Source organism: Oryctolagus cuniculus, chromosome 18 (assembly GCF_051225735.1).
Source record: "Oryctolagus cuniculus isolate XC-2025 breed Fujian yellow rabbit chromosome 18, ASM5122573v1, whole genome shotgun sequence".
In the NCBI taxonomy this organism is placed as follows: domain Eukaryota; kingdom Metazoa; phylum Chordata; class Mammalia; order Lagomorpha; family Leporidae; genus Oryctolagus; species Oryctolagus cuniculus.
In genome coordinates this window covers 68,004,105-68,031,655 of record NC_142884.1, presented here as the reverse complement: position 1 = coordinate 68,031,655, position 27,551 = coordinate 68,004,105, and the positions used below count along the sequence as shown (strand labels likewise).

Below are 27,551 nucleotides of genomic sequence, written 5' to 3'. Positions count from 1 at the left end.
TAACCCGACAGGCGGCCCCTCAGCCTGTTGTGAGCATCGCAAAATACATCACCAAGAGGATCCCAGACTCGGATCCAGTACCGCGGCCTTGGCTCCGCCCCCACCGAAGACTACAAGGGCCGGCTTGCACTGCGCGCGCCCGGAAGGGACGGCCTCTTTGTACGTCACGTCTCCGCGACCCCGGTGTTAGGCTGGTTCCCTCGGCGTGGAGGTGGGAGGGTGTTTTGGGTGTTGGGGTAGCGGGTCCCGGCCCCGAGTCAGGAACCTGTAGTATGACTTTGCCGAGCCCATTTCATGTGGGAAAATGATGTCAGGACTTTCCCGGACGCGTGTCTCATGGGAAAGTTCCCTCCGTCCCCGGAAGTGCCGGCAGCCGCCGCGTGCGTGGAGAGCTCTGGCGGCCAGCGCTTGCCGCGGGACCCCGTGAGTCGGGCGCTCACGTTGTCCCCAGCCCGCTCCCTTAGTGCCCCGTCTGGCTTTTCTCCTTCTTTGGAGGGCCCGCCCCGGGCTCGCGAGTGGCCAAGAGGGCTGTGGCTCGGGGAGCCCCGCTAAAGCCGCGGTTCCGCCTGGCCGCTGACTTGACTTTTCTGGTCAGGGCTGTTGGCACTGCGGTCCTGTGGGCCGACAGGTGCGGTGCTTTCTCTGGAGAAGTCCCTCAGGATCTAGGCGGGAGCGCAGGCTTGGGTTCTGATGGACTCGGGATGGCAGAAACAGGATTCGTTCATGGCAACAGCTGCATCCTCCTTCAGTCGACTGCCTGAACGAGATGACTGCTTCGGGCTGCTTCGTGGCAGGGAGTCCTTTCTCCTGGGAGAGTCGGCCTTGCTGGGCTGCTAGTTGATAGCGTGCGTGGTGCTTCTCTGGTTTAGTGTCAGGTTGGTGGCCGGATACCTGCCCTCGTTAAAATTCACCGCTTGGGGGTGCCTCCCAGAATGTTTTTTGTTTGTTCTAAGAGATGCAAGACGACTTCCGGTTCTCTGATTTTGAAGTCACAGTTTCTGTCAGTTCCTGCCAGATTTTTGTTTTAAATCCCCATGGTCTTAGTATTACCGTTTACTGCAGTTTCAGGCCTGCACATTGTAATGCACGGGTCTCAGTGTGGAAGGGTCTTTCAAAAGTGACGTGCATTGAGGTCTGCAAACTTTTTTTTTTTGGTTACAGTGCTTAGCTCTGCCCATTGCCACATGATCTCATCTTCTACCAAGAGGCTTTGGATATAATTGAGACCACATGAGGTTAGGATGAGTCTAGTGAGTGGTGATACAGAGCCAGGAGTGGGAGAGTTTCCAGTAAAGTGTCCTAAGCCTCTTTAAGGTCTGATCTGCCTAATTTGGTTTTTTTTTTTTAATTCATGTTTCTAATTTGCCAGTTGTAGTCCTTTTGCTCTGCCCTCCCACCACCACCAAGTACCTCAAAGTAAATTAAATGTTATTTTTGTCATGTTAATCACAGTTGATGTTAATTACTCAACATCATAGAATTTGCTGTTATTTTTTAATCTTCACAAGAACTCCAATAGATTAGATATTATTACTATTAGATTATTATTTTTTTTGAGAGACAGAGCTTCTGTATACTGGTTCATTTTAAATGCCCACAAAGGCTGGGCATAGGCTGGGCTGAAGCTGGGAGTTGAGAACTCAATCCTGGTCTCCCGTGTAGGTGGCAAGACCTAACTACTTCAGTCATCACCACTGCCTTCCAGGTCTGCGTTAGCAGGAGCTGGAGTCAGGAGCCAGAACCCAAATCCAGGTTCTCCATTTTGGGAAGTGGGCATCCTGTCAGGCTAACTGCTAGACTGGACGCCCACCCCAGCCATATTTAAACAGATGTAGAGTAGTTGGTAATCAATGTCACATAGGGTTAATTAGTGGCAGAACTAGAATTAGGCCCCAGAAGGGTGACTCGAAAGCCCATACCCTTAAGCATGACTCCTGTGAAAAGGAGAACACTTGACCTGTAAGGAACTTCTTGGTTGGAATTTATTAGAGGGAGACAGAGAAAACCACTTTTCCATAGGGAAAGGAGAGAAAGTGCCTCAAAAGGAGGGTAGAAAAGGACAACTATTCGTGAAGAAAAACCTTGGATGGTGAGGGTCTATCTGAAGCAAGCTGAAGTCTGCAACTCTGTTTGCTCTTTCCCAAGCGTGGGGGTGCTTCCTTCTCATGCCCTTGTGTAGAGTAAGATTCAGATTTGTTACAGATTTGTCAGCTATCTAACATTTTTAAAAATCTTGAAAAAATAAGGTGCCTCCTGGGGTTGATGGGATTTAGGGCTTCTTTGCTTTTTCATTAAAGATGGAAAGGTGACAGGAAGGTAGTGGAAAATGATTCCATGGAGGTGAAGGTAGAGGACACTCAATCAGAACAGTCGGGCTGCATTTGAAAGACTGTCGAAGCCCTGGTGTGAGAGCAGCATCTTCCACTGGTTCCCCTTTCAGTACTTCTGATGGTTGTGACTCCTGATCAAGGCCTCAGTACCAACTCTGACCATGTGGACCGCTGACGAGATTGCTCAGCTATGCTATGAGCACTATGGGGTCAGGCTGCCCAAGCAGGGGAAACCTGAGCCAAATCGCGAGTGGACGTTGTTGGCAGCCATAGTGAAGATACAGTCTGCAGCTGGCCAGGCCTGTGACACCCCTGGTAAACCAGCACAAGGTGAGATCTGTTCTCCTTGGACCTCTCCGTCTGTCTTTCAGTGATGGTAGAATTATGCACTGCTGTACAGGAACAGTTGTGGGCAGGATGTTGATTACAACATTAGGACCGTTTCCCTGCTGTCTGCCAGGTGCCCCGGGACCACCATGCTGGAACTGCAGCCCTGTTGTGTCTACCGGAGGAATATGTAGACATAAGCTGAATGCTGGGGAATATTTAGCCTCCGAGAGCTCACTTAATGATTTGTTTTTTGTTTTGTTTTTTTTTTCCTTCAGTGACAAAGGAAGTTGTCTCAATGGGAACAGGAACGAAGTGCATAGGCCAGTCCAAAATGAGAAAGAGCGGTAAGCACAGGAGGGGATCTAAGCAAACACTGTCTCTCTGGGAGCCTTAGAAACCAGTGTCCAGGTTAACCTTTTCACTTTGGGAAAAGGGGCCCTATTGGTTAGGGTGACTGACATTGCATTTCCTACTGACTGTTTTTCCAATTGGAATGACAGTACTCATTTCCAGAATGAAACTCCACCAGCAAAGCAAAGAGCTCTAGGAACAGGCCTCCTGAATGAACTGAAGCTAGCTGTGTTGGGTCTGGAAGACTTTAGGATCTATAGCAAGTAGAGGATGCAAATTGAGTGAATTCAAAACCCCAGAAAGGAAGGGAATCTGAAATTAAATGGAGCTTTGGGCACCAACAAGAATGTGGAAATTTCTTAGGGATCCTGGATCTTGACTCTGCTTCCTGTTGTCAGCTTCCTTCATTTCCCTTAGCCTTGTCTCCTGTATATGAGGGAGCTGTTTCAAGAACACGGTAGCCTGAATTAAATGGAATTTTATCCCCATGAGCAGGAGTTGCTACCAGGGTACAAACGATCTGGACTTCACTCTTTCAGATCTTTCTGTAAATCAGTGGTTCTCAACTGAAAATAAGTCAGCACACCATGAGATGTTTTGGAATGTCTAGAAACATTTTTGTCACAAGTTGGGGGGAGGGAAGTACTGTTGGCATCTCATGTGTAGAGGCCAGCAATGCTGTTCAGTGTCCTGAAACACATGGAATAGACCCCACAACGAAGAACATTCTGTCCTAAAATATCTTCAGGGCTGAGTTACACCCTGCTGTAGACTCAGTGCCAGTGATGATCGCTACACTTTCTGGCCGAGGCCTCTGGTAGCTATCTGGCCATCGTGGGTGCTGGGAGGCCTGTTTTGTTGTGCGTCTAGAAACAGGGCCTGTCCAGGTCCCACTTGTCTTCACCGTGTGTCTTGTCTTTGCCCCAGGAGACATCCTCAATGATAGCCATGCGGAAATCATAGCCAAAAGGAGTTTCCAGAGGTAAAGCCGCATCCCGTGAGAATCCAGTTCAGCATGTCTTGGGTGAGGCCACAAAACCTGCATTGCTAATAAGTACCCAGGGAGTACAGATTAAGTACTCTGTGAACTTCACTTCTAATAGTGCTGTGGCTTTGGCTAGTGCTTCTCGAACTTGAGTGTATCACAGAATCACCTGGCAGGTCCTTTACACTGCAGATTTCTGGGTCCATTTCCATGGATTCTGAGTCAGCAGATCCAGGGTGGAGCCCGAGAAATTGCATTTCTGCCAAACTCCCAGGTGACGCTGATGCTGCAGGTAGAGGGCCCACACTTTGAGAATCATTGGTCTAAATCATGCTCATAGCTTCAGATCACTGCCTGTCCCATTGACCTGCAGTCACTCAGTCATCAGTTCTTCATTTTCATCTGTCGTGCAACTTCAGGTATCTTCTCTATCAGCTGCACATGGCAGCCGCAATGGAAGAGGGGAGTATCTTTGTCCCAGGAGCGCAGAGAGGACTGTGGAAACTCAGACCAGACCTCTCTTTTGTGTTTTTCTCCAGCCATACGCCCTGTAAGTATAATCAGGCCTTTGGATTAATATTGCGCCATCTATTTTTTATATTTGTCTTATCCATAGATGCATTTCTCAAAGAAAAGAAAAACCACTCTGGCTGAAGTGTAGCTGCAGCTAGTGACAGGGCCTTTTTGGGGACGTAGCCAGTGTACCTAATCGCTTCTCCACTGAAGGGAAGGCACAGGGCAACGCAGAGGGTGCAGAGTCTTCTTGATGCTGTTACTCAGTTCTCACAGTCAGGACTGGGAAGTCTAAGGCTGAAACCTGGCAGTATGTGAAGCCAAGAGCAAGGCATCTCATTCCAGAATCCTATTATAGTGACTTGCCCTGAAACTTACTCACTCACTCATTAAAAAATAATTTTCTACTACTTGTCAGGTGCAATATGACATACTGGATATATAGCAGTGAATGAGACTAGCACATTGCTTACCTTTATAGAGACTTTTAGGGAATGTGGATAGCCACAAAGTTAATTCTGATGAGTTATAAGAGGATGGTATTACAGTTGTTTAAGGCAAGAGAGTCAGATCTACTCAAGAGGATCAATTCTATCCTGTTTTTCAGTTCTGTTCCCTGTTTTCCTTTCTTGAAAATTGAAAATAATCCCCACCTTTTACAGATAACAACTCAGGAATGGCTGTAATATTTCCTCACTTAAAAACTTTGAAATAAGGATATAAGATTATATTAAACTTTAAAACTAATACATGTAATTAGAACAGAGATAAATATTCACTATAAAGAAAGAGAATAGGGGCTAGTACTGTGGCTTAGTGAGTAAAGCTGCCGCTGCAGTGCAGGCATCCCATATTGGGGCCAGTTCGAGTCTTGGCTGCTCCACTTATATACAGCTCTCTGCTAAGGCACTTAAGAAAGTAGCAGAGGATGGCCCAAGTACTTGGGTCTCTAGACCCATGTGGGAGACCCAGAAGAAGCTTCTGGCTCCTGGCTTCAGATCAGCCCACCCTGGCCTTTGTGGCCATTTGGGAAGTGAACCAGTGGATGGAATTTCTCTCTGTCTCTGTCTCTCCCTCTCTAGAATTCTACCTTTGAAAATAAATAAATAATTCTTAAAGAGAATAACTGTCAAGATTTGATGGTAACTAAAATTGAAAATAATATCATAGCTTAAGAAAGAAGAAATATGAGAAAGAATTGGTTCAGAGTTGAAGGCCAGAAGAATGATGGAGGTAGACAGGGCTCTTCCTTGCCCCATTCCTAGTAGTGGGTGCCCTGCTCCAAACAGATGGATGCTTCCTAGTCAGTGCTTCTGAAACTGTGAAATGCACAGATCACACTGGGGTCTTGTTACAATGCAGACTCAGATTCAGTGAGTCTTGAGTGAGGCCTCAGGTTACGCATTTCTAACCAACTTCCAGGTGTTTTCAGTGATGTTGGTCTGTGGGCCACACTTTGCATAGCCAGGTAGTCCCACAGGTCAGCATCATCTTGTGGATTTAGTGCATCTGGGATCACAGCCTGATGGCCTAAGTAGACTAAAAGTAGCTGCCCACGGACCTGCTGATCTGAGGAAGTTCCTGGTAAAACAAGAAAAATCAAGACTACGTAGTAAGTTTTTCAACATTAATTTCCTTTACTTTAAAGGTTATGAAATTTTTCTTTTTCAAATGGGATTAATTAGTACTTTTATTTATTTATTTTATTTTTTTGACAGGCAGAGTGGACAGTGAGAGAGACAGAGACAAAGGTCTTCCTTTTTCCGTTGTTTCACCCCCCAATGGCCGCTGTGGCCGGTGCACCCCACTGATCCGTAGCCAGGAGCCAGGTGTTTCTCCTGGTCTCCCTTGCAGGTGCAGGGCCCAAGCACTTGGGCCATCCTCCACTGCACTCCCTGGTCACAGCAGAGAGCTAGAATGGAAGAGGAGCAACCGGGACAGAATCCGGCGCCCCGACCAGGACTAGAACCCGGTGTGCTGGCACCGCAGGCGGAGGATTAGCCTAGTGAGCCGTGGTGCCAGCCTAGTTGGTACTTTTGAAAAAATATTTATTTATTTGAAAGGCAGAGAGAGAAAGAGGGAGAGACAGAAAAAGAACAAGATCTTCCATCTACTGGTTCACTCCCTAGATGGCCACAATAACCAGGTCTGAGCCAGGCCAAAGCCGGAGTCTGGAACTCATCTGGGTCTCCCACGTGGGTGTCAGGGGCCCAAGTTGGACTATCTTTTGCTGGATTTCTAGGTGCATTAGCAGGGAGCTGAACAGGAAGCGGAGGTGCTGGGACTTGAGCCAGCACTCCAGTAGATGCTGGCATTGCAAGTAATGGCTTAACTGGCTGCACCATAATACTGGTCCCTAATGGGACTTTTGAAAATCTCAACTTGATATAATAAAAAATTGGCAGCCTTCTCTTGGTCTTAAAAACTTCTGGAAATTTTGGTGGTCCATGAAACCAAAATCTGAAACCACTGATGTAGCTCCCTTGAGGAATCTTTTAATTTAGGCTGTCCCTGTGGAAAAAAGCATGCTAACTAGAGAATTTGATTTTCTGTTCCCTTAGAATTTACTTTTCATTACTAATTAATAATTTGATGCCTTGATTAGCTACATCAGACTCCCACTTGTGAGTTTTATTGGTGTGAGTCAGCCTCTTGGATTCAGGCACTCTGTCAAGATCTGATCTCCAACCTGTGAAGTGGGAGGTGAGCACCAGCAAACTCTCAGAAGTCACTGTCACTCTGTGAGGTCTCTGGAAGCCAGCCAGCCAGTCTCCTGGCAACACTCCCTCTTCATCTCTTGCCCTTCCCACTCGGAGGTTATAAGGACTAGAGATGTATTATTTACATGCTTTTAAAAGTACCACATCCTTGAATGGAAGGGGAGAGGGAGTGGGAAAGGGGAGGGTTGTGGGTGGGAGGGACAGTATGGGGGGGGAAGCCATTGTAACCCATGAGTCGTACTTTGGAAATTTATATTCATTAAATAAAAGATAAAAAAAAAAAAAGTACCACATCTTAAGTTAGTTTGTGAAGAAACAGCTCGCTTCTCAAGGGAGGATTGTGCTTCACACTATTGTCTGCGTTTCCTTGGCTCACTATAAGCACAGAGTGGATTGGAAGTCTATACCAGCACAGGGAGACACTGGACGTTTTAGAAACACTGGTTTAGACCAGGTTGTATACTTTACTGCAGAGTCTTTTCTGTGAGGATATACATCTTAAAATCTCTAAGATGGGGATATTTGAACACAGTGTTCGCCAAATTTAACCAAGAAATAAACCGTGCGCTTGTGTTTTCCAAGGCATCTTGTTGGATAGGATTCCACAAAATGCACTTGGGAAAACCTTGCTTCTTAATCAGTGATTCTCAGCTAGAGACAGTTCTGTTCCTGTGGGGACATGTGACACATCTGAAAGTATTTTTGTTTATCAGACTTGGGAATGCTCTTGGTATCTCCCGTTAGAGACCAGGAGGCTGCTAAATGTCCTATGATGTACACACGAGCTCCACAGCAAAGAATTATGTGACCCAAATTGTCAAAAAACCTGTCTAATCCAGTGTCTCCTAAACTTCTGTGTAATAAGAATGACGAGGCCGGCGCCGCAGCTCACTAGGCTAATCCTGCCAGTACTCCGGGTTCTAGTCCCGGTTGGGGCGCCGGTTCTGTCCTGGTTGCTCCTCTTCCAGTCCAGCTCTCTGCTGTGGCCCGGGAGGGCAGTGGAGGATGGCCCAAGTGCTTGGCCCTGCACCCACATGGGAGACCAGGAGGAAGCACCTGGCTCCTGCCTTCAGATTGGCGCGGTGCGCCAACTGTAGTGGCCATTTGGGAGATGAACCAATGGAAGGAAGACTTTTCTCTCTGTCTCTCTCTCTCTCACTGTCTAACTCTGCCTGTCAAAAAAAAAAAAAAAAAAAAAAAAAGAATGACTTGAAATCTTTGTTTAAATATTCAATTTTTTAGACCTCTCTTCTCTAGAAATTCCAGCGTTCTGGGTCCAGGAAAGAATCTGCAGCAAGTGTCCCAGAAGATCGTTACTAGAGAAATGTGTGTGCCCTCTTAACTCATCTTGGGTCTGCTGAGAGAATAGATGGAACTTCATTTACAGCGATTCTCAAACTTGAGCTTACATCAGAATCTCTCGGACAGCTTGTTAAAACACATGACTGGGCCTCACCTCCACACTTTCTAGTTCAGTGGTCTGTTGTGGATCTCAAAAATGTGTATGTCTAACAGGTTCCCAAGGGTTGCTGATAGGGCTGCTCTAGGGACCTCACTTTGAGAACCACTGGTTTAAGGAGTTCTTTCTCCTGCAGGTGGTGATGCATCCATTATTCCAATGCTTGAGTTTGAAGAACAGCCTTGTTGTCCTATCAGCAGAGATTGGGCCAACAACTCATCATTAGAAGCCAGTGTTAACCCAGAGTCTCCAGAAAATAAAAGGAGATGTGACAGTCCTGACAGTCCTGTATCTAAAAAGATGAGGCTCGAACCTGGAGCTCCCATTAGGGAGGCAGCCAATGGTACAGCTCCCTGTGGCAAGCAGGAAAGTAGCTCATTCCCACCAGGTGTTAGCAGTTCTAATCGCACTGCAGAGAGATCAGCCACTGTCACCGGAATGGACCATAGGGGCGCCAAAGTGGTGGACGTTTACAGAACTGGAGCCAAGTGTGTGCCTGGAGAAGCTGGGGACTCGGGGCAGCCTGGTGCTGCCTATCACCAGGTGGGGCTGCTCCGAGTGAAGCCAGGCCGTGGAGACAGGACATGCTCCATGTCCTGCAGTGACAAGGTCGCCCGATGGAATGTCCTGGGTTGTCAAGGTGCGCTGTTGATGCACTTCCTGGAAGAGCCCATCTACCTGTCAGCTGTGGTCATTGGGAAGTGCCCATACAGCCAGGAAGCCATGCAGAGAGCACTGCTCGGGAGGTAAGAGGGCAAGGGGGGAGGGCTCAGCTGGAGGCAGTCTAGCAAGTGGTCTGAGAGGGGCTCCAAAGAGTCTTAAAAGTCTTCAGTATTCTGATCCAGTTCAGCTTCTAGGAGTCCATCGCAAAGAAAAGAAGGTACTCAGATATTTAGGTTTGTACAAAAATAATGTTAAAAAATGAAAAATGAAGCTTGAAATACCTGGCAGCAGGAAATTAAGTGATTTCGTTTTTTTTAAATCTTATTGATGAACTTTTTAATGTGGAAAGACATCCATAATGTTTCAGGAATGACTTAGAAGATAAAAAATGAGCTCATTCGGATCTGAAAGTATATATGTACAAAGAAAACAGCAGGATGTGCATCACAATATTTATAATGATTTATCTCTAAGGTGTGATATTATGGGCAGTTTTTCTTTGATACTATATTTTCTGATTTTTCTTCAGTGTACTTTTATGACCATTAAATTACATTTAAATTATAAAAATCTCCAAGTATTAGTTTTAACTTTTAAAAAAGATAAAAAAACTAAGGATGACCACACTTATGACTGTTCAAGTAGAGTCTTCTTAGAGGAGGGAGCCAAATCTGTTATGGCTGTGATAAATGAGGGACAGGCAAGGCCATGGCCAGGGGAAGCATGTGGGGCCGCGGCCAACATACTGCCTCTGAAGCAGACTCCAGTAAACAGCCCTAGACTATGACTCAGCAGTTCCATGCCCAGGTACATAGCCAAGAGAAATGAAAACACACAGCCACACAAAAACTTGTACACAGATGTTAATAGCAGCATTACTCACATAGCCAAGAAGTAAACTGACCCAAATGTCCATTACTAGAAGAATGGATAAACAGAATGTAGTATATCCAGACAATAAAATATTCAATTATAAAAAGAACTGAAGTATTGATACACACTGTCACATGAGTGAACTTTAACAATTGGTGCTAGGGGCCAGCTTTGTGACGAAGCATGTAAAGCCTCTGCCTGTGACCTCAGATTCTCATAGTGCCTGCTGGTTCGTGTGCTGGCTGTTCCACTTCGAATCTAGCTCCCTGATAATGGCCTGGGAAAGCAGAGGAAGATGACCCAAGTACCTGGGAATCTGCCACCCACATGGGAGACCCGGTGGAAACTACTGGTTTCTGGCTTCAGATCGGCCCAGCTCCTGTTTGTATGTGTTTTTGTTTTGTTTTGTTTTGTTTTAGATTTATTTATTTATTTGAAAGTCAGAGTTACACAGAGAAAGGAGAGGCAGAGAGAGAGAGAGGTCTTCATCCGATGATTCACTCCCCAGCTTGCCGCAAAAGCCAGAGCTGCGCCAATCCGGAGCCAGGAGGCAGGAGCTTCTTTCTGGCCTCCTATGTGGGTGCAGGGGCCCAAGGACTTGGGCCATCTTCTACCATTTTCCCAGGTCATAGCAGAGAGCTGGATGGAAAGTGGAGCAGCCGGGTCTCGAACCAGTGCCGAACCAGCGCTTCAGGCCAGGGTGTTAACCTACTGGGCCACAGCACCAACCCATGTGTTTGTTTTTTAAAAGACAACCCTTACTATGCCCAGGGGGCTGTTGCTGTGGTGTGGTGGGTGGGGCCACCACCTGCAGTGCCAGCATCCCCTGTGGGCACCAGTTCGGTCCTGGCTGTTCCACTTCTAATCCAGCTCTCTGCTATGGCCTGGGAAAGCAGTAAACGATGGCCCAAGTCCTTGGGCCCCTACACTCACGTGAGAGACACGGAGGAGGCTCCTGGCTCCTGGCTTTATATCGTTGCAGCTCTGGCCATTTTGGCCAATTGGGGAGTGAACCGGCGGATGGAGGACCGCTCTCTGCCTCTCCTTCTGTGTAACTCTGACTTTCAAATAAATGGATAAATCTATACTAGAAACACACACACAAAAAAAACACTACCATCATGCCCAGGACATTTTCTGTGTTTTTCCTACTCTGGGAATAGAAGTTGATATCTACTGAGTTCTGAACCCACATCATGTTGCTATCTAGTTTGTGTGTAAGATACAGAGAGAAAAAAACGAACCTTTTGTATTATAGGATAATTTTGTTTTCTGCTGTATTTGAAGGATTCCCTAGGAAATAGGTGCCAACAAGTTTATATTTCTGATTCAGATTTTCAGTGATCTCAGTGCCTCTATCAGAAATGTAGTTGGATGTTAGTGATGTCACTGAAGGGGATTGATTGTCCCTTCAGAGTAATGGAGAATGATCTTCCTCTATCTGTAAGGTTCTTTTTTATTATTTTTTTAAAGATTCATTTATTTACTTGAAAGGCAGAGTTATAGAGAGAGATAGAGACAGAGAGAGGTCTTCCATCCACTGGTTCACTCCCAAATGGCCACAATGGCTGGAGATGGGCTGATCCAAAGCCAGGAGCCAGGAGCTTCCTCCAGGTCTCCCACATGGGTGCAGGGGCCCAAGGACTTGGGCCATCTTCCACCGCTTTCCCAAGAGCATTATCAGGGAGCTGGATAAGAAGTGTAGCAGCTGGGATGGGAACTGGTGCTATATGTGATGCTGGCCCCACAGTTGGCAGCTTAACCCACTTAGCCATGGTGCTGGCCCCTCCAAACAGTTCTAATGATCTAAATTCTATTCTGACACAGTCTTGTCCTGGCCTTAATACTTAAGTAGATCCATACATCTCCCAAGGCCTCTGGCTCCCACTCAGACTCAGGGATGATGATGTGGTCCACAGTCCTAGATGTTCCTTTTCTCTGGGAGTGTGCCTAAACTGAATAAATTTTCTTTCACATTTAGGTGTCAGAATGTTTCAGCTCTACCCAAAGGCTTTGGTGTTCAAGAACTGAAAATACAGCAGTCAGATTTACTGTTTGAACAGAGCCGCTACGCAGTGCAGGCAAGGACGACTGACAACCCAGGCCGACTTGTTCCTTGTGGGGCAGGTAAAGGATCCCGTTAGACTTACCCTGGAGCAACTTCTCTGACCAAGAGAGGCCCAGGAGGATTTGCATCCTCCCAGCCCAGGAAGGCAGTTTACCACGCAAGTGCTCCATAGTGTGGGCTTTGAGGGTGCTCAGCATGTCATCCTCTTGCAGCCTCAGTTTCTCTTCAGATTAGAAGAATATTTCTGATTGGGGTTATTGTGAAGTTTAAGAAATTCTATTTAGTGCATTTACTCTGTGTCCAGCATATACTACAGCTCAGTGATTGGTAGGTGCTATAATGATGGTAGTGAATCATGAACCTTTTTATATTGTACACTGGAGGCCAAGTGCCAAAGAAGCAGTCGCTATCTATGATGTCGTATCCAGCTCTCATAGGCCTGCAGAATCAGAGAAAACAAGTTTTTTTAAAATACTGATGGCCCTCAAGGAAACTGAACAGTTTTAATCCCGGAATCTTATCTTTTTGTAGCCATCAGCTGGAGCGCAGTTCCTGAGCAGCCATTGGATGTTACTGCCAATGGCTTCCCACAGGGAACCACAAAGAAGAGAATTGGAAGCCTTCAAGCCAGGTACAGCTGATTAGGGCAGAAGGGGTGGTGGCTGTGCACTTGCACTTTACCACTATCTAATCCCAGAACATTTTCACCCCGGAAGAAAAATGGATAGCAGTCACTGCCCACTCCTTTCTCCTCACAGTCTCCTGAAAAGCTGGAATTTACTTTCTACCTCCATGGATTTGTCTGTTCTGGGCAGTTCACATAAATGCAGTCATATCAAGTGTGGCCACTTGTGTCTGGCTTCATTCACTTAGCATGTTTTCATTGTTCATTCGTGTTGCAGGATGGACTAGTACTTTGTTCCTTTATGACTGAATAGTAGTATTGCATTGTATGTATATATTACACTTTGTCCACTCATTCACTGATGGGCATCTCACACATTTTGGCTATTATGAATAATACTATTATGAACATTTTGGACAAGTTTTTGTGTGGGTGTGTGAGGTTTTTCAAATGAGGAGACAGGACATGGGAATATCCATTCTAAGAGTGCGCCACTGGATAGCTTTGCATTCCCACTTTTATTTAGAGGGTACTAGCAAGTCTATAAGTTAGCAGGCAAGGTTTACATCAACTTAAGGATTTGGGAAAAGGACCTTGGTCTGGTGGTCTAACAAAGGGATTAGAGCTGCATTGTAAATCTTCGGAGACAGGCCCATTTAGATGCAAATTTACAAATTCCTGAAAACACTCGAGGTACCGTACCTAGACATGTCCATTAGCCCCCTGCTGCTCCCGCTGCCACATTCCTTTGGGGCGAGTGTGCCCGGCGCTGGAAACTGCAGCCGTGCCTCCAATTCCAGGGTGAGTCCCCCTGAGAAGCACCCATGCAGCATCTTGACATTTATGGAGGTTTCATTCCTCTGGGGTACTGTGTATCTGGGAGTGGAATTGCTAGGTCATATGGTAACCATGTGTTTAACTTCGTAAGGAAATGTAGAACTGTTTTCCGTAGCAGCTGTACCATTTTACATGTCTGGGAGAATGAGAGTTCCATGTATGAGTTTGTTACCCTGCATCCTTTGCAGCATTTGTTATCATCTTTTTTATTGCAGTTCTTCTGATTGATGTGAAGTGTGAAGTGGTATGTGATGCTGGTTTTGATTTGCATTTGCCTAATGACTAATAGTGTTGGGCATCTTCTTATGTACTTTTATTTTACAGATTTACTTATTTTATTTGAAAGAATTACACAGAGGCAGAGAGAGAAAAAGAGAGGTTTTCCTCCGCTTGTTCACTCCTCAGATGGCTGCAACAGCTGGAGCTGTGCCAAACCAAAGACAGGAGCCAGGAGTTTCCTCTGGGTCTCCCACACTAGAACAGGGGCCCAAGCACTTGAGCCATCTTCCACTGCTTCCCCAGGCCATAGCAGAGAGCTAGATCAGAAGAGGAGCATTCGGGACTCGAATTGGCACCCATTTGGGATGCTGGCACTGCAGGTGGCAGCTTCACCCATTACACCACAGAGCTGGTCACTGTGGGTAATTTTTTGATAGTATCTTTTAAAGCACAAAAGTTTTAAATCTTGATAGTCAAATTTATGATTGTTTTTCCTCTTGATACTTGTGCTTTTGGTGTCTTTTTAAAGAAACCATAGCCTAATCCAAAATCACAAAGATTTATTCTGTTTTCCTCTAACAGTTTTCTAGTTTTAGCTCTTATTTTTAGGACTGTGATCCATTTTTTTTTAAAAGATTTATTTATTTATTTGAAAATCAGAGTTACACAGAGAGAAGAGAGGCATAGAGAGAGGTCTTCTCTCCATTGGTTCACTCCCCAATTGGCCACAGCAGCCGGAGCTGCACAGATCCAAAGCCAGGAGCCAGGAGCTTCTTCCCAGTCTCCCATGTGGGTGCAGAGGCCCAAAGACTTGGGCCATCTTCCACTGCTTTCCTAGGCAGTGGCAGAGAGCTGGAAGGGAAGTGGAGCAGCCGTGTCTTGAACTGGCGCCCATATGGGATGCTGGCGCTTCAGGCCAGGGCATTAACCCATTGTGCCACAATGCTGGCCCCAGACTTTGATCCATTTTGAGTTAATCTTTCTGTGTGGTGTGAGGTAGAGATTCATCTTCACTCTTTCTTTGATGTATGGATAGTCCATTGTTTGAGCAACATTTTTTGGAAAGACTGTTGTTTACCCTGGGGAGATTTTGAGAAGAATTCTTTCTTGGGTTTTGCTCCACGTTTACAGCTGGTCCTCTTTACACTAGCATTCTCTACTCTTTCTTTTCCGTGCGCTTATACAAATATATTTTATAATTAAATCTTACAGATGGATTTGTTTTTGTTTCTTATTGACATGCTCTTTGGCCTGTCTCAAAACAAGAAAAAAATTCAATTTAGATGTCTTCAGCCTTTTTTTTTTTTTTCTAAAGGTTTTCTTCTCACCTGCTGAGTGCTGGGGCTCAGGTAGGCTAGACACTAAAGCCTGCCAGCATCCTGGCAGCCAGGCTGTTGAATTGAGAACTATGTACTACATTGTTGGGTGTAGGGATTTTTGCATGCTTTCTCTCAAGGGTCTAGCTAGTGTTCACCGCTTTTTACTTTTCAGGAGACCAGCCCTCAGCCACAGACCACAGTGAACGAGCAGAGCAGGTCCCATGTTTCCTGCTGAGTTCTGCCTTTCGGCGGTGACAGCCTTGCCGCTTCTTCTGTGCCCCTGCCCAACCGACTGTGCCTTCAGTTTGCTGCTTTGCTCAGAACTGAGCTGCTCTTCTCTGCTGAGTGCATACCCTCTTAAAACTGCTTCAACTTCAACTGCCTGTGGCTCAAAGTGATCATCTATATTCCCAAAGCTGTTCTCTGGCCTGTTCCAGTATATCTGTGTTATCTGTATGATTAGAAGTGCCCATGTTCTAGCCCTGGCTCTGTCTCCCAGACAGATCCTTGAGTTGATGACCTGCGGTCATTGACACATGGCTTTCTCTCCATTTAGAGAGCACATTTCCTACCAGGAGGAAGTGTGTTGTGGGAAGAGCAGAAGCTTTGGGGTTAAAGGGATCACTGTTTATCCTGGCTGCTTTTCTCCCCATCACATGAACTTGAGCAAATTACTCAACTTTTATGAGTTTCTGTTTCCTCAACTATAGAGTAAGGGTGACTGACAATATCTAGCACATGGTCACATTTTGAGAACTGAGCAATATACATGGTGCACCTAGCATGGTGCACGGCGTGAAAGAGACATCCCATTAAGACTGATTTCCCTTTCAGTTATCAAATTAAGCTCCTTTACGTGTGAAGGAATCAGAGTTACTCTTATTCTAAGACCAACAGCTGCTGGAGGGAAAATAGATTTTCTCCCTCACTGCTCATCCTTGAATGCTGGCATCATAGGGACATATTCTAAGACTTTTTTTTTAAGATTTTTATTTATTTCTTTGAGAGGTGTAATTTCAGACAGACTGAGGGAGACAGAGTAAAGTCTTCCATTCTCTGGTTTACTCCCCAAATGGTCACAGCAGCTGGAACTAAGCAGATCCTAAGCCAGGGCCAGGAACTTCTGGGTCTCCCACATGGATGCAGAGGTCCAAGCAGTTGGGCCATCTTCCACTGCTTTCCCAGGCCACAAGCAGAGAACTAGATCAGAAGAGGAGCAGCCAGGACATGAACTGGTGCCCATATGGGATGTCGGCATCTCTGGTGAAGGCTTAGCCTTCTATACTACAGCACTGGCCCCAGACTTCTTTTTTTAAATAAACAGAGGTAGTAACAAGAACTGGTGAAAGGACCCTTATTTGTACGATACTTTATTTTACTCTCCCTCTTTTTTTTTTTTTTTTTTTTTTTTGACAGAGTGGACAGTGAGAGAGAGAGAGAGACAGAGAGAAAGGTCTTCCATTGCCGTTGGTTCACCCTCCAATGGCCGCCGCGGCCAGCGCGCTGCGGCCGGCGCACCGCGCTGATCCGATGGCAGGAGCCAGGAGCCAGGTGCTTTTCCTGGTCTCCCATGGGGTGCAGGGCCCAAGCACCTGGGCCATCCTCCACTGCACTCCCTGGCCACAGCAGAGGGCTGGCCTGGAAGAGGGGCAACTGGGACAGAATCCGGCGCCCCAACCGGGACTAGAACCCGGTGTGCCGGCGCCGCTAGGCGGAGAATTAGCCTAGTGAGGAAACTGTCTTTTACCTGAAGAGACAAATCCTCTTCCCATGTCAGTCAAGTTCTTACAGTATGCTGGATAGACCATTACAAGGCTCATTGATGGGGGCCGGCACTGTGGTGTAGCAGGTGGGGCCACCGCCTGCAGTGTCAGCATCCCATATGGGCACTGGTTCTATGGTTCTGTGGCCTGGGAAAGCAGTAGAAGATGACCCAAGTCCTTGGGCCCCTGCACCCACGTGGGAGACCTGGAAGAAGCTCCTGGCTCCTGGTTTTGGATCAGCGCAGCTCTGGCCATTGCAACCATCTTGGGGGTGAACCAGTGGATGGAAGACCTTTCTCTCTGTCTCTACCTCTCTCTGTAACTCTGTCTTTCAAATCATAAAATAAATCTTAAAAAAAAAACAAACGCTCATTGAAATATAAATGAAAAGGGTGAGGGATTTAAAAAAAATCTAAAAGTGTCTACATGTTAGTAAAGACATGGAAAACTTGAAAATATCAATATGATATTTTTAAATTTTTAAGAATTATATATGTGTATGTCTCTTATCTTTCTGGTGTACCTGTAATGACCCAATGCATGATGATATGTAAAGACTTCTGTATGCAATGCAAACTTCCTGACAGACAAGCTTATTTTATTTTCTAATCTTTGAAAAAATGAAAACTATATTCATTTTATTGCAGTCTGCATGTTTTTAAGTGAACACTTGTGTTGAATCTAGGAATCATACTTATGTGTGAGTTTCTAGGCCATCTATTTTTTCCCTTTGTTCTGTTTATCCCAGTACTAGAACCACACTCTTAGCCTATTAGGGCAGTTCCCCCTGCAGTGCCTTCAGGAGTATCTTGGCTATTCTTGGATTTTAAATGTAAAGATCAGTTTGAGGAGAGTTTACATCTTTTCAGTATCTTACAAATCAGGAACCTGGTATATCTGTCTGTAACACTGGTGCCAGTTGGTGTCATGCCTCAGATTTACAAGTGATAGTTGTGAGTGTTCACTAGTTTAAGTCTTCCATATATATTACAATAGAGTTTTATCATTCTACTTTATGTAAAATCTTGCACTTTTTGAAATTTAAAAGCATTTATTAATACATTAAATAACAGTTAACACATTACATGTTAATATTTTCAAATGAAAAATTTTGTGAGAAGTAGAATTACTCCATATTTTAGCAAATCTGTTCAAAGTCTGTCTTAATAGTATTTAGCTGGATTCAATATAGATTTATTTTTCAGTTTGAATAGATTATTATAGAGGGTCACTTCTCTCAACAATTAATTGGCTACTCCCATGGATATTTTTTCTCCCCAGAAACCTTTTGTTTAAGGTACACAAACTTCATGCATTTCTTAAATACAACTTTAGGAACACAGTGATAGTGACTCTTCCCACCATACCCACTCTCCAACCCCCACTCTTACCTTCCTTCCTCCTTCCTCTCCTATTCCCATTCTTATTTTTTACTAAGATCTATTTTCAATTAACTTTATACACAGAAGATAACTATACTAATAAAGATTGCAACAAATAGTATGAAAAAAAAAAAAACTGTTCCTGAACAGTTTGTTGATTTCTCTCTCTCTCTCTCTTTTTTCTTTTTAAGATTCATTTTATTTATTTGAAAGATAGAGTTACGGGGTGGGGGGTGTCTTCCATCCACTGGTTCACTCCCCAAATGGTTGCAATAGCCAGAGCTGAGCCAATCCAAAGTCAGGAGCTGGGAGCATCTTCCGGGTCTCTCACATGGGTGCAGGGTCCCAAGGATTTGGGCCATCCTCCACTGTTTTTCCAGGCACATCAGTGGGAAGCTGGATTGGAAGATGAGCAGCTGGGACTCAAACCAGCACCCATATGGGATGCCAGCACTTCAGGCTAGGGCTTTAACCCCTAAGCCACAGTGCCAGCCCCAATTTCTCTTTTGATTTCTTTTATGACCCACTGTTCATTCAGGATTGTACTCTTCAGCTTCTGTGTGCTTGCATATGTTCTAGAACTCTCAAGTTTTTCATCTCCAGCTTCATTCTGTTGTGGTCAAAGAAGATATATAAGGTATGATTTTGATTCATTTGAATTTGCTGAGACTTGCTTTATGGCCTTGCCCTGACCTGTGGTCTATCCTAGAGAAGGTTCCATGCACTGGTCAGAAGAATGTATATTCTGCAACTGTAGGATGAAATGTTTTGTTGATATCCATTAGGTCCATTTGGTCTGTAGCATTAACTGTTGTTTTCTTGTGATTTTCTGTCTGGTTGATCTGTCCATTGCAGAAAGTGGAGTATTAAAGTCCCCCATTACTATTGTATGGGAGTCTGCGTCTCCCTTTAGATCTATCAACATTTATTTTAAATAGCCAGGTGCCCCTGGCCGGCGCCGCGGCTCACTAGGCTAATCCTCCGCCTAGCGGGGCCGGCACACCGGGTTCTAGTCCCGGTCGGGGCGCCAGATTCTGTCCCAGTTGCCCCTCTTCCAGGCCAGCCCTCTGCTGTGGCCAGGGAGTGCAGTGGAGGATGGCCCAGGTGCTTGGGCCCTGCACCCCATGGGAGACCAGGAAAAGCACCTGGCTCCTGGCTCCTGCCATCGGATCAGTGCGGTGCGCCAGCCGCAGCGCGCTGGCCGCGGCGGCCATTGGTGGCTGAACCAACGGCAAAGGAAGACCTTTGTCTCTGTCTCTCTCTCTCACTGTCCACTCTGTCAAAAAAAAAAAAAAAAAAAAAAAAAAAAGCCAGGTGCCCCGTAATTATGTGTGTATACATTTATTATAGTCACATCCTGTGAATTGACCCCTTAATCATTGCACAGTGCTCTTCTTTGTCTCTTTTAACAGTTTTTATGTTGGAGTCTTTTTTGTCTAATATTAGGATGGCTGCACCAGCTCTTTTTTGGTTTCTGTTAGCATGGACTATCTTTCCCATCCTTTCACTTTTAGTCTGTGTATATCTTTGTTGGTGAGATGTGTTTCTTGTAGGCAGCAATTAGATGGGTTTTGTTTTTTTTTTCCCATTCAGCCAGTTTGTGTCTTAACTGGAAAGTTGAGGTCATTTACACTCAAGGTGACTGAGTATAAGCAACAACTTGGCTCTGCCATTTTTCCATAAATATTTCTATTGTTTACTTTGCATTTCCTCTTTACTTTTACTGGGAGATTTTCTGTCTTTTTTTTTTTTTTTTTTAAGATTTATTTATTTATTTGAAAGTCAGAGTTACACAGAGAGAGAAGGAATGGCAGAGGGAGGATGAAGAAGCCAGGAGCTTCTTCCAGGTCTCCCACGTGGGTGCAGGGGCCCAAGGACTCGGGCCATCCTCCACTGCTTTCCCAGGCACATTAGCAGGGAGCTGGATCAGAAGTGAAGCAGCCAGAACTTGAACCGGCACCCATATGGGATGCCAACGATGCAGGCCAAAGCTTTAACCCACTGTGCCACAGTGTTGGTCCCCATATATGCCATTTTAAGTAGGTCCTTTTATCTCATTTTCTGGTTACTATTGTTGCAATTTTTCTGTTCTTCTTTTTGGCAATTAATGTTTGTATCCAGAAACCTTATCAACTCTTCTTATTTTGTTTGGGAATTCTTTCAGAGCTTCTCGATACAGACAGTCTTCTACAAATAGTGTTTCTTCCTTTCCAATCCTCCATTCCTTTTGTTTCTTTTTCTTGTCTTGCTGTGTTGACTAGAGCTGACACTATCACAGGCATCTGCAAATAACCACTTGATTTTCATTTTCCAATTCTTATTTTTATTTCTTTATTTCTTTTTTCTTGTCTTGCTGACCAGAATCTTCTATGTGATGCTGAATAAGAACATTGATAGCAAGTATACTTGTCTTATTTGTGATTTTTAAGGATATGTATATGCTGTAGGGCTTTATAAGAGATATTCTTTATGAATTTAAGTATTGTCAAGCCCTAGTTTGCTAAAAGTTTTTAAATAATTGAGTGGATGTTGAATTCTAACACACACTTTTCAGCATGTATTTTCCTCAGACTTGTGTTATTTCCTTCTCTGATGTGTTGAAGGGCGTTCCATTAGTTTTTGCTAAGACAGCCATGCGTCTCTGAGGCCCCGCAGCCGTTCCAGCACGGTTCAAGCCTAGGGAGCATAGCACCTGCAGGCTCAGGGTTCCCCTTTCAGCCACACTTCCTGCAATAGGCCGGACCCCAGCCAGGTACAGCCTTACAGGTCTGCACTGCCTCTTTTTTTTTTTTTTTTTTTTTTTTTTTTTTTTTTTTTTTGCATTTCATGTTCCAGGTATGGTCACTCGGTCAAGCTGAGGGTGGATGGTTTGCTGAGTAATGTGGGCTATGGTATTTAAAAGACAAGACTGCACGTTACTGACACACACAGCATTTCCCATCTTCTAGAGGTGTCTTATGAATTTGTATATGAGGGAAGGGAGGTAACACATATTCATCCATACAGTTAAGGCCACGTCTGAACTGAATAGACAAAAACCAAGAAGGTGTAAGGGGGCTCATGAGAATCAGCACTCACTTCCTGACGAATCCCGGACCGTGGCTGCTCTCCAGAAGTTTGTGGTTTCCAAGCAGAGCCTGGCCTCTGGACGCTCAGGATGCCCGTGTCGGGGAGTCTGGAGATTTGGCCTCAGACAGACTTCGCAGTTGCACTTCACACTGGGAACAGCACTCAAGTCTCTGAAACAGTTTTTTGTTTCTTTAAAAACAAAATGAAAAAAGATTTATTTGAAAGGGTTGGCCGGCGCCACGGCTCACTAGGCTAATCCTCCGCCTGTGGCGCCGGCACCCCGGGTTCTTGTCCCGGTTGAGGCACTGGTTCTGTCCCAGTTGCTCCTCTTCCAGTCCAGCTCTCTGCTGTGGCCCGGGAAGGCAGTGGAGGATGGCTCAGGTCCTTGGGCCCTGTACCCGCTCGGGAGACCAGGAGGAAGCACCTGGCTCCTGGCTTCGGATCAGCGCAGCGCGCCAGCCATGGCAGCCACTTGAGGGGTGAAGCAATGGAAAGAGGAAGACCTTTCTCTCTCTCTCTCTCTCTCTCTCTCTCTCTCTCTCTCTCTCTAACTCTGCCTGTCAAAAAAAAAAAAAAAAAGTTACAGAGAGAGAGGGAGAGGAGACAGAGACAGAGAAAATCCTTGTATCCACTGGTTCACCCCTCAAATGGCTGCAATGGCCAGGGCTGCCTAAGTTGAAGCCATGAGCCACAAACTCCATCTAGGTCTCCCACATGCGTGACAGAAGCCCAAGTACTCAAACCATCTTCTGCTTTCTCAGGCACAGTAGCAAAGATCAGAAGTGGAGCAGTCAGGACTCAAACTGGGGTTCATATGGGATCCCACCATTGCAGAACACAGCTTAACCCACTGTGCCACAGTGCCAAATTTCAGCCAATTTGCTTCTTTGTTCATTTGTTGCATTTGAAGTACTCTGGGCCTGAGATTTTTTTTCTGTAGTCCTCAACCACTACACAGCACTATCCACCCACTGTTTTTGCTCTGTCACTTTTACATAGACACTCCATTTTCCCAGCTTCTTGTTGTCATCATCCTTAATTGATGTGGTGTTCAGCCAAAAGATCTCCACCAACTAAGCCTACATTGACTCATCACAGCTGGACACAAGCACAGAAGGATGGCTTGAGTTTGTCCTAATAGGCTTTGGTAACTTCACAGATTCGCCTCAGGCCCTCATGGAGGAGGGCAGTCCTCAGCACTTTGTTGGAGCAGCGTTCACCTCCATTACACCTCCAGCAGCTGCGTCGTCTTTGGCCTTGTCAGTGGATTATGGCTGAGACCAAATTTTGAACACACCCAGCCCTCTGCCTTCATAACTGGGTGGTGCTTTCCATTGCTTGTAAGCATTGTTACCCATTGTTACCTTAAAAGAAAGTAGCTGGGAGAGTCTCATAGAGACCTGGGGGCCAGAATTTAGCAATTGCACTGGGCGTGCCGCATGTGAGCTCGTCACGTTAATGACCGCACTGCTGATGACATTCTTCAGAGGAGATTCGTTTTTCTACCTCAACCTGCTTGGGCATCCCCAGGTCCAGATTTTCCTCTTGCCGAGTACAGGTGAAACAGGGGCCCTGGCACTGTCAAACCTGAACACCGAGTGAAGCCTGGTGTCTTTGGTAAGGCCTGATACGTAGTACATGTCCAGTAAATCATCGCTGCCTTCTTTTTCCAAACAGATCCCGAATCAGCAAGGTGGAGCTCTTTAGATCCTTCCAGAAGCTTCTCAGCAGCATGGCAGAGGACAAGTGGCCAGACTCCCTCAGGTGACACTGTTGACACTGGGTTTTTCACATTTGGGAAGCCTTCTGAGTCGGCTTATGAGTGACAGGAAGCTTTGGCAGGATGATGGTTCAGCGAGCTGATGGGCACTGTTACTGATCACATCTTGTGCTGTCCCTTCAGCCGGCCGACAGGAAGTTTCTAATCTAGATCGTGGTAGAAATTGTAGACCCTTAGAAAACATTAAACCAGGCCGGCGCCGTGGCTCACTAGGCTAATCCTCTGCCTGCAGTGCCGGCACACCGGGTTCTAGTCCCGGTCGGGGCACCGGTTCTGTCCCGGTTGCCCCTCTTCCAGGCCAGCTCTCTGCTGTGGCCCGGGAGTGCAGTGGAGGATGGCCCAAGTGCTTGGGCCCTGCACCCCATGGGAGACCAGGAGAAGCACCTGGCTCCTGGCTTCAGATCAGTGTGATGCGCCGGCCGCAGCGGGCCAGCTGTGGTGACCATTGGAGGGTGAACCAATGGCAAAAGGAAGACCTTTCTTTCTGTCTCTCTCTCTCACTGTCCACTCTGCCTGTCAAAAAATAAATAAATAAATAAAAATAAAGGTAAAAAAAAAAAAGAAAACATTAAACCAAAAAAGTAGTTAATCCTGTTGAATGTGGTTCTACCAGGACCTAAGAAAACCAGCATTCTGTTCATTATTGTTTTAATCCATGTTGCTTTCTAGTGAATTCCTTACAGTGGAGTCAGAGGTGCTCTAGGAAAGCATAGTAAATCCTTCTGTTCTGAAGTTTCTTGTTATAAATCTGTCCAGAGGTTTGTCTGGGTGTCTTCTTGGCCCCAGGGTGAGCTGTCCAGTGAGCACCTGTGTGCTTGATGGTATGTGTGCACTAGGGCGCGGAAGCTGGAGACCTACCAGGAGCACAAGGAGGCCGCTGCTGCTTACCAGGAAGCCTGGCGCACACTCCGAAAGCAGGCATTTGGACCCTGGATCAGAAACCCACCGGACTATCACCAGTTTAAGTGAGAAGGAAAGGTTTTTAAAATGCTTGCTGGGAGCAGCCTCCTTCCTTTATGCTGGACGAGCCCTGGCTTTTCTGGTGGCTAAATCAGGAAAGAAGAAGAAAAAAGGAAGAAAGAACCTTCTCCCAGAGCACTGTACCTCGTAAGTGTAATACAGATGAAACCCAGGACATGAAGCAGTCTGTACTCGATTGATGTAACTCTCAGCTTAAAATGGCATCTCACTAATGCACAGGTGACTTTAGCATCTGACTTCAAGTTGTGTTTTATGTCTTCTCTGAAATGTAAAATGAGAATTTGGAACATAACACTCCTTAAAAGTAGTCTGCGGCAGCTGTGTTTTATGTTTTCCTACATTGATTCAACCAGAATTTTTGGAACTGAGGTGATGTTTGACTCCACGAGCCTTTCAGCTTTGCCTGGCATAGTGAACATGTATTGTGTCCCCAGCCTTTCTTCTTATGGGGAGCCATCATTGTCCCAGTCCTCAGTGATCCTGCTCTGTCCACTAGACATGGCTGAAGCCAGTCTCACTCTGGCTCAGGAACAAGTCCGGGACAATCCTGAAGTTATTCTCAGAGCTGTCAGGAAAGATCCTTTTTGTGTGGAGCTGTAAGAGGCACATGATCTTGTAACTGCCCACAACCATCTTTTCCTACCACATAGAGACAGCTAGCTGAGAATGAAGATGGCAAAGAAGGAACCAGCCAAGAGAGCCAAAGCTCAAGTGACACTGTTTGGATACCTGCAGCCATTGCCCAGCGTGGACTTCAGTTATGTGAGACAAATTCCTACTATTGTGTTGATTTAGGCTGTTTGAATTGGTTTGTGACTTTCAGCTGAAAGAATTCTGTCAGAAGGCCCCAAGCTTCTACAGCAAATCAGCAACAGACCCAGCAACCAGTTTGTTTAACAACTAATACTTAACTCTCAGGTTCTTCAGATCTGGAGTGATTGACTGAAAATGGAAGTTTGGGTTATTTAAGGTTAGCAATTTTTACAGCTTTAACTGTTTTTTATTAACTGTTTTGAGGTATAATTTATATACCATAATATTCACCCACTTAAAATATACAATATAGTGGTTTTTCATGTATTCACAGAGTTGTACAGTCATCAGCTTTAGGATATTTTCATCAACCCAAAACGAAACTTTGTGCCTGTATTAGTTTCCTAGGGCTATCTTTTTTTTTTTTTTTTTTTAGGGCTATCTTAACAAAGTACCATAAACTGGATGGCTTAAAACAACAGAAAATCATTCTCAGTTCTGAAAGCCAGAAGTCCAAAATCAAGTTGTCAGTGGAACTTAACGCTTCTTGGAAAAGTTTTAGAGACTAATCCTTCCTTGTCACCATTCCTCATCCCCTAGTGGATCCTGTCAGTCCTTAGTTCTCCTTGGCGTATAGCTGCATCACTTCAGTCCCTGCCTCTTTCCACACCGGACCTTCTTGCCTGAGTGTGTCTCTGTCTTCACATGGCCTTCTTAGGAGGACCACAGTCATTGGATTTAGGTCCTCTGCTAATCTGGTCTGATCACATCATAACTATATCTTCAAAGACCTTTTTTCCAAAAAAAGGTCACATTCTGAGGTTCCAGGTGGACCTGAAATTTTGAAGGAAACTATTCAACTCAGTCCAGTACCCATTAGCATCCACTCTCCTATTCTCATCAACCAGTAATTGACTTTCTGTCTTTTTGGACTTGCCTTTTCTAATATGCTGTGTAAATGGAATCATAGATTATGTGATCTTTTATCACTGGCTTCCTTTTACTTAACATAATGTTTTCAATTTTATCATCTTGTAGCATGAATTAGTGCTTTCTTTTTCTTTTTATGAGATAAAAATAATATTCACTTGTATGAATATGCTGTGTTTTTTGTGTGTAGTCATCAGTTGATGGAGTGCTTCTACTTTTTGGCTTTTGTGACAAGTGCTACTTTGAACGTTCATGTGGAATTTTGTTGTGAATCTGTATTCTTAAATTTTTTAAGTGTTATTTATTTTCATCTACCTGAAAAGCAGAGAGAGAGAGAGAGATCGAGATCTTTTGTGAAATCTCCCCAGATGTCTGCAACAGCCAGGACTGCCACGATGAAGTCAGGAGCCCAGAACTCCATCCAGGTCTCCCACATGGGTGGCAGGGGTCCAACCACTTGAACCATCTTCTGCTGCCTCCCGGGATGCATTAGCAGGAAGCTGCGTCAGAAGTGGAGCAACTGGAGCCCAAAACTGCCACTCCTGTATGGGATGTGGGCATCACAAACAGTGACTTAACTTGCTGTGCCAAAATGCCCACCTCTTAAATTTTTTAAAATTACCCAAGTAGTATGAGGGGACTCTAACAAGTTCATGGAAATGGTATTAAGGTAAAAATTATAAATATAAACTTTATTTCTCAACATACGCTCCATTAAGTTCAAGATGTTTCTGCAAGTGATGATATCAACCATTTAGTTCATCCCTAAAAAAACTGAGTGTCCTGGAAATTTAACCCTGTCAATACAGTCTTTGCTATAGTAACTGAAAATAATATGTGCCCTTCAAAGATTTTTTTTAAGATTAATATGGGCTGGCGCTGTGGTGCAGTGGGTTAAAGCTCTGGCCTGAAGCCCTGACATCCCATATGGGTGCTGGTTCGAGTCCCAGCTGCTCCTCTTCTGATCCAGTTCTCTGCCGTGGCCTGGGAAAGCAGTAGAAGATGGCAAAAGTCCTTGGGCCCCTGCACCCGCGTGGGGGATCCGGAAGAAGCTCCTGGTTCCTGGCTTTGGATCGGCGCAGCTCTGGCCATTGCAACCATCTGGGGAGTGAACCAGTGGATGGAAGATCTCTCTCTCTGTCTCTACCTCTCTGTGTAACTGTGTCTTTCAAATAAATAAAATAAATCTTTAAAAAATATTAATAAGCAAAAGAAGTCATGAGCCAAATCAGGACTGTAAAGCAGATGCCTAATAATTTCCTATGGGAACCCTTGCAAAATGAGAGCCACAAACAGAAGCATTGTGGTAGTGGAAAAGACTCTATGATGAAGCTTTCCTGGCATTTGTCTACTAAAGCTGTGGCTCAGTCTATCGAAACACTCTCCTGACAAGTGTTGTTATCATTCTTTGGCCCTCCAGAAAGTCAGCAGTCAAAATGTCTTGAGCATCCCAAAAACCTGTTGTGTAACTTTCACTCTGACTGAACTACTTCTGCCTCTTGAGAGCCATTGCTCTGACGGTGTTTTTTCTTCAGGATCACACTAGTAAAGTAGTAGTCCACTTTTTGCTACTTTAACTCAATACCCAGGAGGTGCTTCTT

General features: G+C 45.2%; 1 protein-coding gene across 6 annotated transcripts; it reads left to right on the top strand.

The window, feature by feature from the left end:
• Positions 1–70: 70 nt before the first annotated feature.
• ADAT1 (adenosine deaminase tRNA specific 1) lies at positions 71–27,147 on the top strand. 6 transcript variants are annotated; one of them, XM_089320513.1, is made up of 10 exons: positions 71–159; positions 2,441–2,660; positions 2,936–3,004; positions 3,939–3,993; positions 4,416–4,546; positions 8,825–9,434; positions 12,206–12,351; positions 12,824–12,923; positions 23,184–23,270; positions 24,123–27,147. In XM_089320513.1, the coding sequence occupies exons 2-10, from the start codon at positions 2,492–2,494 to the stop codon at positions 24,253–24,255; spliced, it is 1,500 nt and encodes a 499-aa protein (XP_089176639.1). In that variant the 5' UTR covers positions 71–159; positions 2,441–2,491; the 3' UTR covers positions 24,256–27,147. The 6 variants fall into 6 exon arrangements, with proteins under 6 accessions (XP_089176639.1, XP_089176635.1, XP_089176640.1 ...); XM_089320509.1 differs by having other exon boundaries at positions 106–211; XM_089320510.1 differs by having other exon boundaries at positions 142–875.
• Positions 27,148–27,551: the final 404 nt, after the last annotated feature.

What these genes read in the sequence shown, in the direction of transcription:
- ADAT1 (XM_089320513.1), top strand. Translation starts at nt 2,492, where the DNA reads ATGTGGACCGCTGACGAGATTGCTCAGCTATGCTATGAGCACTATGGG. An exon ending in GTCCAAAATGAGAAAGAGCG is followed by an intron (nt 3,005 to 3,938) that starts GTAAGCACAGGA and finishes TCTTTGCCCCAG; the next exon opens with GAGACATCCTCAATGATAGC. An exon ending in GCCAAAAGGAGTTTCCAGAG is followed by an intron (nt 3,994 to 4,415) that starts GTAAAGCCGCAT and finishes GTGCAACTTCAG; the next exon opens with GTATCTTCTCTATCAGCTGC.